The following is a 15141-nucleotide window of genomic DNA, read 5'->3' on the forward strand; positions in this document are numbered from 1 at the left end:
CGACATTGTCCCACCTCCTTCCATTACCCTAGGTCCAACACACCCAGGTTGTAGATTCCACGAAGCCCGGCGTCACCATAGACAACAAACTAATTGGAAACCACACGTCAGTGAAGTTTCAAATTCTCCAGTTCCACCTCCTCCGCCGACTCAAGTCCCCGGAGTTCCTGCACCGAGCTCCTACACAACATCTATACCCCCACCTGGTCTTCCTCCTAAATGCCAAACACCTAGAAAAAGTAAGAGGGCATGCAAGATTATTCTCTCCCTCCTACTCCATATATCGCAGCGCTCAACACTGACCCTTTCGACTTCACTGACCATCACCACGGCCTCATCTGCAATTAAGGTAGCCACACCATCCCGACACCGGCCCTACCACCTGAGATCCCGTCCGGAGAATTGCTGTTCGACACCACAACCGCATCCAGCCCATACGTGCACGAACTGATCGCTATAAGAACAGCCCAGTCCCAACCATTGTAAAAATTACTAACATGTAATAAATCAGTGTATTCACTCCCAGTAAACACTGCCCCTCACTATGTTGAAATGAACTGTAGTTTGAGCTGATCCCCATCTAAGTTATTATATGTCTTATTTGTGTCACTTATGTCACTTGTATATTATTTGTAATTCGTAACCCATTCCCAAATATGTAACTGTATATTTTCAGCCTTCTGGCTGCCAAGCTCTTCAATAAACCGTTAATTATTATTATTATATTATACACCACACATACACACACACACACCACATACATACACACACACACCACACACATACACACACACACACACACACACAAAAAAGACGATATTATAATACAAATCTAACTTTATCCGAGTAAATGCAAATACTGCCAGCGAATCGTTACCAAGGTTTAGTAAACGTGGAAATACTAATACTGTATATTGATATAGTTATCGCTAGAGATTGTCTCATATTGTCGTTTTCTTTAACAGCCGAAATAACCTTTTTCTTGCTATTGAGTAAACTGTTATCATGTCACGATTTGTAAACCTTCTCACGTGATCAGAATTACCATACAAATCCACAAACCCATTCTCGAATTACTTTTAGGACAAACAACCACACAGAAACGCAAACAATATCTTATCCTTAAGTTGTTTGCAGAATTAAAGAAAACGTACAGAACTAGGATAGGGTAAACTCATATTTTCTAGCATCTTCTAGCTCATGGCTGTAGAACGTGTGTGTTTCCCGAGCGAGGAATGTAGAGCCACTGCGGTCGTGTTGAGCCAGAGGTCGCCCAACAAAAGACTGAGGTGTGATGGAAGGAATAAAGAGAGTGGATGGATTCTTGAAGTCACGTTGAACTGATATGAGGTGGGGGAGGGAGTGACGAGGAGAGAGAGAGAGAGAGAGACCAATAAAAAACAGAGGTTAGGAAGGAAGAGGAGGAGGAGAAGAAGAAGACAAAAACAAGAGGAAGAAGGAAGTGAAGTGAGGAGGAGGAGAACTAGTAGTAAAAGAGAGAACTAAAAGAATGAACAACACCTGACCAAAGAAATTCCAGATCTCCTTAATGGGATGACTGGCAGGGTCATTACCACACAGACTACAGGTGAGTGACAAGGTTGAGGACCTGTCGAGTTAATTAGCGCCCAACTCCCCATACAGGTAAGACTTTAAAACATCACCTGTACCTCATCTGTTTGTACCATGCCATACCTACACCTACCTGTGTATACCATGCCCACTCCTATACCTGCGCCACACTCGGGAGCAACAGCAGCCTCCCACCTGTCATGGGAACGCTTGAAGGGTGGCAGAGGTGAGGGACACCCTCATCCATTCTGTGAACCCCGACCATCACACCACCACCACCACCACCACCCTCACGTGACTCTCACACACACACACACACACAATCTCTCTCTCTCTCTCTCTAATACCCACATAGGTTAGGTTAGGTTAGGTTAGAGTGCTGATGGATTATTTAAAAAAAAAATCTATTGAACCATAACCCTGACGAAGATTCATTCACGGACAGACAGACAGACAGACAAGCTGACGCACGAACAGCATCTTTTTGTGGGGGTAACTCTCCATTAAGTTGACAGTTCCTAAGGGCAACATAACTAAGGGTTAGAAAAACGCCCTTATTTATACAGCCAAAGAATATATTCACCTAAAAAAAAAGAAGGCTCTGGGATATTTAACTCACTCACACACGTTGTTGACTCACAAATCAAGTCTAATCACCCTACAGTAGTAATCAGAGGCTGGTTAACTGGAGCACAGGTATCCATTATTTGTCCCACGCTATAAGGTGAAGCTCCAGAGGGTACAAGTTGTTTTAAAAGAAGCGGTTACTGTAGCAAATTGAATATAATGTCGTCTTAGTTGTGGTAGTGATGGTGGTGGTGATGGTGGTGATGATGGTGGTAGTGGTGGTGATGGTGGTGGTGATGGTGGTGGTGATGGTGGTAGTGGTGGTGATGGTGATGATGCGGGTGAGGGGGAGGAGGAAAAAGAGGTGAAGAAAGAGGAGGAGGAGGAGGAGGAGGAGGGGGGTTAGGTCAGGTCGCTACAACGGAAGATAATTGAGTTCCCAGATGACAGTGTACCTGGGTCGTCGGGGGTCATGGAGTGCTGGAGGAGGAAAAGGAGTGAGTGGCGGCGAGTGGCGGCGGCGGCGGCGGCGGCGGCGGCGGGAGTGGCGGCGAGGAGGAAAGAGTGAGTGAAAGAGGAGAAGGAGAGGGAAGGAGGAAGAGTGAGGCCGCCTGTGGTGAGGGTAGTGAAATGGTGGCGGCGTGCGAGGAGACCATTCTTCTTTCTACCGTTATAGGTCACCGCCACAGGCACGGGATTTTGTCCAGGCTTACAAGTGAAATAATTTTGTTAAACTGTAAATGTTTGTGAAGTATTTCTTTGCGCGTGTGTGTGTGTGTGTGTGTGTGTGTGTGTGTGTGTGTATGAGGTAAATAACTTCTTTCCTTAAGCATAACAATCACACGAGTTAACGAAGCTTCTATATTACCGACACAACATACCTTCCTACCTTACTATTCCCGCTGTGTGTGTGTGTGTGTGTGTGTGTATGTGTGTGTGTGTCGTGTTTACTCTGCGTGCATAATAGTTATCTAAGGCGAAATGATGACATAGACTTTATCATTATAGGATAACATCAATACAAAAAGAGACACCATTGTTATTATCAGCAAAATCCAGGAATGTAAACGAACCCCTAAAAACCGCACCACTAAGCTCGTCATAATATCATCCACACCAGCAAATGTTTCTTTCCTAAATCCTGAAACTTCCTGAAATTTTCTTCATCAACTGTATCCGGACACTGACGCACCAGGAAGACCATGATACCAAGTCAGTGACCTACAGGAGGAGTGAGCAGAGGAACACCCCCTCCACCCTCACCCATCCCCCCCACCCAACCCAAGAGGACGTCACCCCTTTCTGTCCTCATCAGGCGAACTCCAAAGGCAGGACACGCCCCCCCCCATCACACAAAGCGGTCGGTCACTCTTGGAGAATCAGTCACACACACGCGCGAGCAGGAGTCGGAAACCTGCACGCTATCTTTATCACGCAAGTTATATGCGTAGGAGCACTTAACAACGCTCTAGTACTGACATATGTTCTCTCTCTCTCTCTTGCTAACTTTTGGATATCTGTAACATCTGGGCGAGCGGGAGTCATTATTTTGGAAGCACCAGGATAGACAGACGTGAAATTGTCCGTCTTCCGTCATGCATAATGAGTCATCTATCATAAAACATAAGACGTACTCACTCAAAACTGCGCGCGCGCACACACACACACACGGTCACAGAACCAGCAATATATAGTTAGATGCGGACGGGTGACTTTTGCTCGACATAATCCTAGTGAGAGCTACAGGTGTTGTGTGTGTGAACCACAATCTCTCTCATCCCTCCTGCCTCACCTCTCCTCCTCCCTTCCCACCCTCACCTCTCCTCCCTTCTTTCCCATCCTCACCTCTCCTCTTTCCTTCCCACCCTCACCTCTCCTCCTCCCTTCCCATCCTCACCTCTCCTCTTTCCTTCCCACCCTCACCTCTCCTCCTCCCTTCCCATCCTCACCTCTCCTCTTTCCTTCCCACCCTCACCCTCCTCCTCCCTCCCTTCCCACCCCCCACCCTCCTCCTTCCTTTCCCAGCACCCCCACCTCCTCCTCCCTTCCCACCCCATCCCTCCTCCTCCCTTCCCATCCCTCACCTCCTCTTCCTTCCCCACCCCACCCTCTCCCTCCCTCCCCCTTCCCATCCCTCTCTCCTCCTCCTCTTGTGTCACCCCTTTACCCTCCTCCTTTCTTCCCCACCCTCACCCTCCTCCTTCCCTTTCCCATCCTCACCTATCCTCCTCCCTCCCCACCCCCACCTCTCCTCCTCCTCCCTTCCCACCTCACCCTCTCCTTCTTCCTTCCCACCTCACCCTCCCTTCCCACTTCATCTCCTCCTCCTCCCTTCTCACCCTCACCTCTCCTCCTCCCTTCCCACCCCCACCAAACACCTCTCCCTCCTCCCTTCCCACCCTCACCTCTCCTCCCTCCCTTCTCACCCCCTCACCTCTCCCCTCATTCCTTTCTCACCCCTCAATTCCTCCTCCTCCTCCCTTCCCACCCTCACTCCCTCTGCACCCTCTCACACCTCCTAACCCCTTCTCTCTTCCTTCTTCCTACCCTTCTCCTTCCCAATCTTCACTTCCTCTTACCCTTCCTCCCACACCACTCTCACTATCTCCTCCCTCTGTACACATTCTCACCTCACCTTCCTCCCTCTCTCCTCTACCACCTCTCCTCTCTCCTCTTCCACCTCACCTCCCTCCTTATCCTCACTCCTTGTTACACTTCCCTCCCCCCCCTCCCCCCAGATCCTCACTCTCCCCTCACCTTTCCTCATCCCATACCTGAACTCAAGGGGGTGAGGGAATGGTTGGTGGGGAGGGTGATTGTGTTCCCATGATGAGTAGAAGGTGAGAGACTTTAGAGAGCCAGGATAAATGAGGGAGTCTTCATGGTGTTGACACTCTGTGATGTTGATGGTGTTGGAGGCGATGATGAGGAGGGGGAACCGGTGACTCACCTTTACATACTAGTGTGAGGTACAGGTGTGTGTGTGACAGTAGTGGTGAGAAGGTTTAATTGAACCTTCAAACCTTCAAAACCACCCCAAAGATCTTTCAACCCGGTGTAGGTTAACAACACGGAACTGTCGCTTGGTGGGTAAAGTGATAAGAAGTTGTCGTTCAGTTTAGTGAAGAAAAGAGCTCACGTTATCTTCAGATCCAGTTTCTATACCACCGTGAGTCAGAGGGCCGTGTTAAGACTCAGCCAAGGACTGTTAGTAAAGCCTTCTGGTCATGGGAAACACTTAGTCAGAAACCTGCAGTAAACATTCCCAGGTATATTCAGACACCTTCTCCAGCACTGGTTAGATTTCTTTTTTATATTGTCAAAACCTTCTTTGTCTCATCAAGATTTCTTCAATTATGTAAACATCTTTTCAGTTCCCCTCACGATCTTTCCAGCCTTATAAAAACACTTGTTCGGGTAAAAAAAATATTTTCTATATCCGGTACACTATTCCTCAACTCTCCCCCCCCCATCACACCCCATCCCTCAACTCCCCCCATCCCCACCGCCCCCCTGCTCCTCACACCATTCCTCAACCCCCCCCATCCTCACACCCCTGCTCCTCACATCATCCTTCACTCCCCTCCTCCTCCTCACACTGCTCTAACAACCCCAGTCTGACTATTTAATCAGAAATTGTAAAGCTTTGAATATTCTGTAAAAATATCACAAGTTTCAGGAGTATTTCAGGTGAACAAGACTCTTCATCCAGCGTCAAGACTCACTATCTTTATAACACGAAGACTCTCCCTGATTCGTCACGTAACAAAATATAATAAGACCCTCTTACTTGTGACGTTTCTACAACTCTTACAACATTTTCAAAATCGGTCGAGCTTATCTGAAACTTCCCAAGCTAACATTATTATATACTTAAAGACCCGAGTTATCAACGTACACAAATAACACCATAATGATAATAATCTCTGAAAGGCAAACATAAAATATTGTTAAGACTTAAATCTGTTCGACAATAATCTGGTCCAGTTGGTCTACAAAGAGTTAAGTAATATTCATTCATCATCGTCGTCAAAGAGTTAAATCATCGTCGTCAAAGGGTTAAATCATCGTCGTCAGAGGGTTAAATCATCGTCGTCAAAAGATTAAATCATCGTCGTCAAAGGGTTAAGTCATCGTCGTCAAAGGGTTAAGTCATCGTCGTCAAAGGGTTAAGTCATCGTCGTCAAAGGGTTAAGTCATCGTCGTCAAAGGGTTAAACCATCGTCGTAATCCATTAACATATACTTATTCTCTTTAACTGCACCTTTAACCCTCCCCCCTCCTCAACACGCCCTGACAAACACCTTCTCATTTGTCAGGCTCATTAACCTCTGTGGGACTCGACCCGGTGTCTTGTGCTTCCCTCACTGTCGGTTGGTGTTGAGAAGCGCCTCCCACACCTCCTCCCACACCTGATCCCACACCACCCACACCTCCATTCTTTCTTACCTCCCACACCTTCTACACTTCCCACATCTCCCCCACCTCCTACTTCCTCACACACCTGTTCCACACCTCTCACACACCTGTTCCACACCTCTCACACTCCTTCTACACCTCCCACACTTCTCCCACCTTCATTCTTCTCCCTCACTGACATCAATAGACGTAAATGTGTTGGTAGCGTCTTGTCTCTACAATGTGTGAGACAACAACAATGATTTTGGTATTATTTTCCCTAAAAGTTGACATAACTGTTCTGTCACGTGAGTTCTGGGGGGGGTAGGGGAATGGGAGAGAAGGTGGAAAGGTGGTGAAGGGTGGGGGAGGGTTGGGGATGGGTGGGTGGGGAGGGCTGGGGATGTGTGAAGGGGTGGGGGAGGGCTTGGGATGTGGTGAAGGGTGTGGGGGAGGGGGGAGGGTTGGGATGGGATGTGTGAAGGGGTGTGGGAGGCTGGTGGTGAGGTGGGGTGGGGAGGGTGGGATGTGGTGAAGGGGTGTGGGGGAGGGTTGGAGATGTGGTGAAGGGGTGTGGGGGAGGGCATGGGTGTGGGGTAGGGGTGTGGGGTTGAAGGGGGGTGTTGTTGTGGACGTTCCTCATCACCGTCCACCACTCCTGTACCCGCTGACACTGGCTGCCGCTGAGTCAACTATTTCAGCTACAGTCAATATTGAACTGACTCTGAACGAAGGCCTGGGAAATGTTTCACGCGCCGTCATCAGTCATTGTCATTGAATTTACAGTGAAAAACTTCTATTTAACGGACTATATGGAGAAGAAAGTCCGTTATATCGAGGGTTCTTTAGATGAGAAACCCCCGTGTAAGGGATTATATAAAGAGATTAGTCCGTTATATGGAGGTTTCACTGTAGATGATAATATAAACAGGTGTGAGGGAATTACGGTAAAGGTGTACAGTAAACAAGACTAAAGAAAGAAGTATTTGGTGGTGAGGAAAGATGGATGACAGGTGAAAAGGAAGGAAGGAAGGAAGGAAGGAAGGAAAGCGGTGAGATAGAAACTGTCTCTCAATAAAAAAATAAATAAATCAACATGAAGTGGAATTACCAGAGATGGTTAGTTAAGGATATATATATATATATATATATATATATATATATATATATATATATATATATATATATATATATATATATATATATATATATATATACACACATTCCCATCCCCAGGTCGGTCTCCAGCATCACACACCCCACACCACACCACCAGCCACACACCCCAGCACCACACCCCAGCACACACACACCCCAGCACCACACACCCCAGCACCACACACCCCAGCACACACCCTCAGCACCACACACCTCAGCACACACACACCCCAGCACCACACACCTCACACCACACACCCCAGCACCACACACCCCAGCATCACACACCCCAGCACCACACACCCCAGCACCACACACCCCAGCACCACACATCACTATTGACCGAGTCAGTGGTAAATGTGCCGGTATTGTACACACTCAATTGGCAAAGGCGATAATTGTGTGAGTGTTAACAAAGTGTCCTGTAATGCAGCAGAGTTGACGGCCTCTCTCACACATTACCTGACCTCCATGACCTCACCGCTCGACCTCTGTTTCACCTCTCTTCACCATCACCTAACCTCTTGGTATGGTGTCTTAAGAGATTATAGTGAAGATAGTGGCGACTGTTTTATTACTATCATTTGCTCATCATCTCTCTCTCTCTTTCTCTCTTCTTTTTTTCTTTTCATCACCTCCAACACTTCCTGCTCCTCCTTCTCTTCCCATTCCTCCTCCCACACCTCCCCTACACCACCCACACCACCCATACACCCCCCACACCTCCCATAATCCCCACCTCCCCCCAACAGCACAACACCCGTCATTCTCCTTCACCACACATTTTACTCTGTGTAAGCTCACTAGTCGAAGGTTATCATTCTCCACCTCGTCCATATCTTGCACTTCTCGTCCACAATGTCCCTCCCTTCCCTCGTTTTTCCATCCTACGTAAACATTGAAACTCAGTAACCATTGGTCCATCACAGTGGAGACATAAAACCTGCAAGTGCTTTCTAAAACACTTTATTTCAGCCTCTACTTCTTGAGGAACATACTACGTCACAGTTCTGATGCAAAGTTGACTTTTTAATACACATAAAACGTGAAACTTATAAACTGTTTCATTTACTTTGTTAACATCGTGTGAGAGTTGGTACTATAAGAGCAACATTATAATTCAACAGTTAATCTCTGGGAAATAATGTAATGAACCGTAAAATGAAGAGTAACGAAGGTTTTATTTCTTTTTAAAGGGACCGCTGGAAGGGATGACCAAAAACACCTGTACAAGAAGTTTAACCGTGAACACAACAACAACGAGTCATCTTGTAGTAGTTGACTGGATCAGTATTTAAATGTCCACCAGGTTACTAAATTATTTCTCAAAAACACGTAAATCGTCTTAAATTGACACCACCATCACCACAACCGCTACTATCACTACCTGCCCCTTCAGTACTCACCACTTCTGACGGAGAGCTTCACCATGTAATAGAGGGAGACGGCCCGCTGAGGTTGAGTCGATGGGTTGGTGGCCATCGTCTCGTTCTGTAGTAGACACAGCGTCTCCTGTACCGGTGCTAGGGGGTTCATGACGAAGCTGCAGGAGGAGACGAGAGAGAACTTAGGATTGAGGCAAGACCAAAAGTGATGTTTTAGGTCCTGTATTTAGACGTCACCCTCAAAAGTCCTGTCGTCTCTCCTCCCGAACTACGAGCCCTCGAGAGAATCAGGTTCGTGATTCCGAAGCATTGTGGACAGAATAATGGACCAGGCTTCTGTTTCAGGTTCACGAGTCTGAATTTCTGGGGTTCGTGGTTCAGGAGAAGATGCGATCGGATTTTTGTGGGTGACTGTACAGTGGCTGGTGCGTTTATGACATGTGGCAACTCTGTATCTGTTTACATCGTATTAAAACTCCCTGAATGGATTCTAAGGAACCTTACAAAAATAGCCAGACTAAGGATGATAGATAAACAAACACAGTGTTGCCACATCTCACAAAATGCCAGGTATAAATGCACGCGACTGTACAAGTAAATAACGTTATTGATGAAATTTACTGATAATGTTTTAGTTCTGGTGTCCTGCAAATTAGGGTCTGGGAAGCGGAAAATAACAATCATAACTGTTTAATATTATATAACAGAGTACCACAGCTTGTAAACAAATTCCGTGAAATATATAGAAGTGATTGACTTAGACATTCCAGTCACAGCATCTTAGGAGTAGACAATAATATGGACAAGTGGAACCTCAATGATTCTAAGATCAATTAAAATTAAGACAAATCGTTCGAACGTATGAGAGAATGGAGACAGGTAGCAGTATTGTCTGCTTTTGTGTAGAGGGGGAGAGTACCTACCTGAAGGAGGCGGCGGCACACTCTGGTTCTTCCCGGCACCATCCTTGGCACTCCCACAGCGACAGGTTCCTGATGGTGTAGTAGGTGGAGCCGCGGTAGTCCAGCTCAGTCAGTTTCTCGAACGCTGTTTCTCCTGTCAAGTGAGATGATTTTTTTTTAATATTGTTGATGGATAATAGAGTTGACAGAACAAGGCCGATATAAGAAACACACACACACACACACACACACACACACACACACACACACACACAAAGTAAAATGGAAATTCCTCTAAAAAAGTGAAAATAATATATGATGCATGAAATAACAGAGGTCAGTGCTCGTCTTCCTCGCCACGGACGAGTGGATCATTGCAATATATTATCCTGGAGAGTCTCGCTCTGGTAAGTGATAATGAGGGTTGGTGGGCATGAGGCGTGTAGACCAGCCACCGTGGAGGTACAGTAGTTGTCCGGGGATAGTTTGACGCTACAGGAAGTCTGGTCGATCTTCACCATAACTCAGGTGAATCCATATATCATCTTCACCATTAGAGATGAATCTTCACCATTATCTTCACCATTGTCTTCACCATAATATTCTCACCAGTAGAGATAAATCTTCACCATAATCTTCACCAGTGGAGATAAATATTCACCATCATCTTCACCATTAAAGATGAATCTTCACCATAATCTTCACCATCATCTTCACCATCACCTTCACCAGTAGTGATTAATCTTCACCATCATCATTTCACCATAATCTTCACCATCATCTTCACCATCACTAAAGAGAATCACCATCCTCTTGGGTGTGATGACCCCGTATTATACACTCCAGTTTGTCACGTTACATCCCAGAGTTGGGTGAGTGGTTGTGGGTCCTTGGCCGTAACGCTGCAGTATAACTCTAAGTGGCCTCCCGGATGTTGTGGCTTTTATCAAGGATATCCGGGACAGTCTGAGGCTCTGTGCACGATCACCATAAATACTATATATTTGAACCACACTAATACTACGGCTACCATACAGACTACAAGACTGAACCACACTAATACTACGGCTACCATACAGACTACAAGACTGAACCACACTAATACTACGGCTACCATACAGACTACAAGACTGAACCACACTAATACTACGGCTACCATACAGACTACAAGACTGAACCACACTAATACTACGGCTACCATACAGACTACAAGACTGAACCACACTAATACTACGGCTACCATACAGACTACAAGACTGAACCACACCAATACTACGGCTACCATACTACTATAAGACTGAACCACACTACTACTAATACAGACTACAAGCTACCATACTACGGACTACAAGACTGAACCACACTAATACTACGGCTACCATACAGACTACAAGACTGAACCACACTAATAACCTACAAGACTAATACTACGGCTACCATACAGACTACAAGACTGAACCACACTAATACTACGGCTACCATACAGACTACAAGACTGAACCACACTAATACTACGGCTACCATACAGACTACAAGACTGAACCACACTAATACTACGGCTACCATACAGACTACAAGACTGAACCACACTAATACTACGGCTACCATACAGACTACAAGACTGAACCACACTAATACCATACAGACTACAAGACTGAACCACACTAATACTACGGCTACCATACAGACTACAAGACTGAACCACACTAATACTACGGCTACCATACAGACTACAAGACTGAACCACACTAATACTACGGCTACCATACAGACTACAAGACTGAACCACACTAATACTACGGCTACCATACAGACTACAAGACTTCAGTGCACTGTATCATCAGGAACGAGTCTACCTTTCCCCCGGTAAACACTGAGCTACTGAAGCACTGAAACACTGAGCTACTGAAATACTAAGCTACTGAAACACTAAGCTACTGAAACACTGAGCTACTGAAACACTGAAGCACCGAAATACTGAGCTACTGAAATACTAAGCTACTGAAACACTAAGCTACTGAAATACTGAGCTACTGAAACACTGAGCTACTGAAACACTGAGCAACTGAAACACTAAGCTACTGAAACACTGAGCTTCTGAAACACTGAGCTACTGAAACACTGATACCGAAACACTACTTGGAAACATCTGCTATTGAAACACTGGACATTGAAACACTGAGCTACTGAAACACTGAGCTACTGAAACACTGAGCTACTGAAACACTAAGCTACTGAAACACTAAGCTACTGAAACATTGAGCTACTGAAACACTGAGCTACTGAAACACTGAGCTACTGAAACACTGAAGCACCGAAACAATGAGCTACTGAAACACAGGGCAACTGAAACAACGAGCTACTGAAACACTGAGCTACTGAAACACTGAGCAATTGAAACAATGAGCTACTGAAACACTGAGCTACTGAAACACTAAGCAACTGAAACAATAAGCTACTGAAACACTGAGTTACTGAAACACTGAGCTACTGAAACACTGAGCTACTGAAGCACTGAAGCACTGAAACACTGAGCTACTGAAACACTGAGCTACTGAAACACTAAAGCACCGAAACCCTGAGCTACTGAAACACTGAACTACTGAAGCACTGAGCTACTGAAACACTGAGCTACTGAAACACTGAAGCACTGAGCTATTGAAACACTAAGCTACTGAAAGACTAAGCTACTGAAACACTGAGATACTGAAACACTGGGGTATTGAAACACTAAGCAACTGAAACATTGAGCTATTGAAATACTGAAGCACTGAAACACTGAGCTATTGAAACACTGAATCACTGAAACACACCTGCAATAACATATCTGTGAAACTTATATACAGTATATCTTAATAAACACCTTTCAGCTATCCAATTAAGCCTTTACCTGTAATATATGGGCAGGTAAGGTGAATCTAAGAAATGAGAGAGATAAATAGTAAGTGAATATTGATGATGATGATAGGAGCAAGATGAAAGAAAAATCAGAGGAGGAGGAGAATGGGAAGGAAGAGGAGGAGAAAGAAGAACAGAAAGAAGACGTGTAGAAGGAAAATGAGGAAGAGGAAGAGGAAGAGGAAGAGGAAGAGGAAGAGGAGGGAGGAAAAAAGAGACTAGTGGTCCAGGAAGTGTATACTCATCAAGGGCTCGTGCGGTGAGTGAAGTATTAAATGGTTTAATATCATGGCAGCAGCGGGGCGAGGAGATGGCATGGTGGCGGTATTATGTTCACCAGACATGGAGTGTACCGGGGTGTGAGAACCTCCTTTGGTGACCATGCTAGTGATACAAGGGAGGGCAGGGAGGTAGGGGGGAGAGAGGGAGAAGGAGGAAGAGGGATGGGGGGAGGAAGGGAAGGGAGGGAGAGAGAGGGGGAAGGAGGGAGAGGAAGGAAGGAGGAAGAGGGAACAGGAAATAAAGGGAAGGGAGGGGAGTGAGAGGGAAGGGAAGGAGAGAGACGAAAAGGAGGGAGAGAGAGGAAGGAGAGGAAGGGAATAGGGTGGAGGGGAAAGGGAAGGGAGGGAGAGAGAGGGAAGGGAGGGGAGGGAGGGAAGGAGGAAGAGGGACAGGGGGAGAGGGAAGGGAAGGGAGGGAGAGGAAGGGAAAATGCAGGAGGGAAAAGGAGAGGGAAGGGAGGGAGGAGAAAAGAGGAAGAGGGAAGGGGGCAAGGAAGAAGGAGGGAGAGGGAAGGAGAGGCAAGGAGAGGGAAGGAGAGAGAGAGAGAGAGAGAGAGAGAGAGCATCGCACACACACACACACACCTCCTTCAGCACCTCGCCGCCACCCTCAGAGTAATATCCGGTGTGACGGTCCAGTGATCACCTTCTCTCTCTCTGTGACTCTTCCTAAATGTTTCTTAAACGATTAGTCATTAAGTCCTTGAGGCAGTGGACGTGGAAATAGAGGTACAGTCCAATCATGGTGAAAAGTCCTGAACCACGAATCCCGAGAAAGATTCAGACTCGTAATAATAATGGATCAGTGTCTAACGGCTTCTGGTTCACGAGTCTGAATTTTTCTCGGGGTTCGTGGTTCAGGAGAGGCGACAGAACTTGTTGACCGTGACTGTATTTGTCTCGAGTCAGTTTTCATATACAGTACAGTGGAATTCATTATCATATTTTATATTAGTTTTTCCAATAAGAACAATCAAATGCTATAAAGTTTGTAAAAAAATATTGTTATAATTAATACAGATTACACACAGTACAATACAAATTTAGAAGCATCCATACAAGCTCTTGGTAAAACGCACACACAAGCACATAGTTGGACATCAGAGCATGTATGAACAAACATTGAATTGATACTCCATAAACTCTGACCTTGTAAAATAAATATGAAAATGAACATAAAAACAGCCTTGAATAACAAAATATTTAGATTATAAATAATAAATACAATAAAAGGGAACAAGAGGTAACAATTTATGAAGAAAGAAAAATATTGACATTGGACATTGAGAACATTGGCTGGATTTATAGAAAACGTAAATTTATATGTGAGAGAAAATGTAAGTTTATATTTAGAAGGGGGACTTAAGCACGTGCAAGTTACTACCTCAAGGGGTAGGTTAAGTTAGGTTAGGTTTGGTTTGGTTGGATTAGGTTATGTTAGGTTTGTCTAGGTTATGTTAGGTTAGGTTGGTTAGGTTAGATAAGGTGAGTTCTAACAAACTATCAATGAATAAATCATAAACAGAGACTAAGACAGCCATGAGTAGCTGAGAGTAGAGTAACGACTAGTAATAATTACGTGACAAATGCCTAAGTCGAGGTCACTCACCATACACAGCTGCGATGAGGACGAGTAGAGTCCCGGACAGCAGTAAGGTCCGCGAGCACATCTGTTCGAGGGAGAAAAAACACCTGTAGTGACGTCATGATATTGTTGTTTACATTATTAGGGCATTGTAGCTGCATGAAGGCGCACTAACACAATACGTACAGTTCCCTTCACTAGTGCGTTGACAGGGGCTCGTCAGGTTTTGTGCAGTGTGGCAGCGCTGTGTTTGTTTACATTCAACAGACGGGAACTCAATAGTAAGCATACTATGGAATCAAATTAAAACATTATTAAAACAAATATCTCGATGATACTGATTTGTGGAATGTTTATATGACGAGCTCCTGTAAACGCACTAGTGAAGGGGACTG

The 15141-nt window shown here is 45.5% G+C and overlaps 1 protein-coding gene across 1 annotated transcript in view; it reads right to left on the reverse strand.

The window, feature by feature from the left end:
* Positions 1-15141, reverse strand: part of LOC121855671 — an 81501-nt gene that overhangs the window by 42345 nt on the left and 24015 nt on the right. Inside the window, 3 exon segments of the mRNA XM_042350742.1 lie at positions 9102-9238; positions 10004-10136; positions 14771-14831. Of these exon segments, the coding sequence (XP_042206676.1) occupies positions 9102-9238; positions 10004-10136; positions 14771-14831 (331 nt within the window).

This window comes from Homarus americanus, unplaced genomic scaffold (genome assembly GCF_018991925.1).
Source record: "Homarus americanus isolate GMGI-L3 unplaced genomic scaffold, GMGI_Hamer_2.0 scaffold416, whole genome shotgun sequence".
NCBI lineage: Eukaryota > Metazoa > Arthropoda > Malacostraca > Decapoda > Nephropidae > Homarus > Homarus americanus.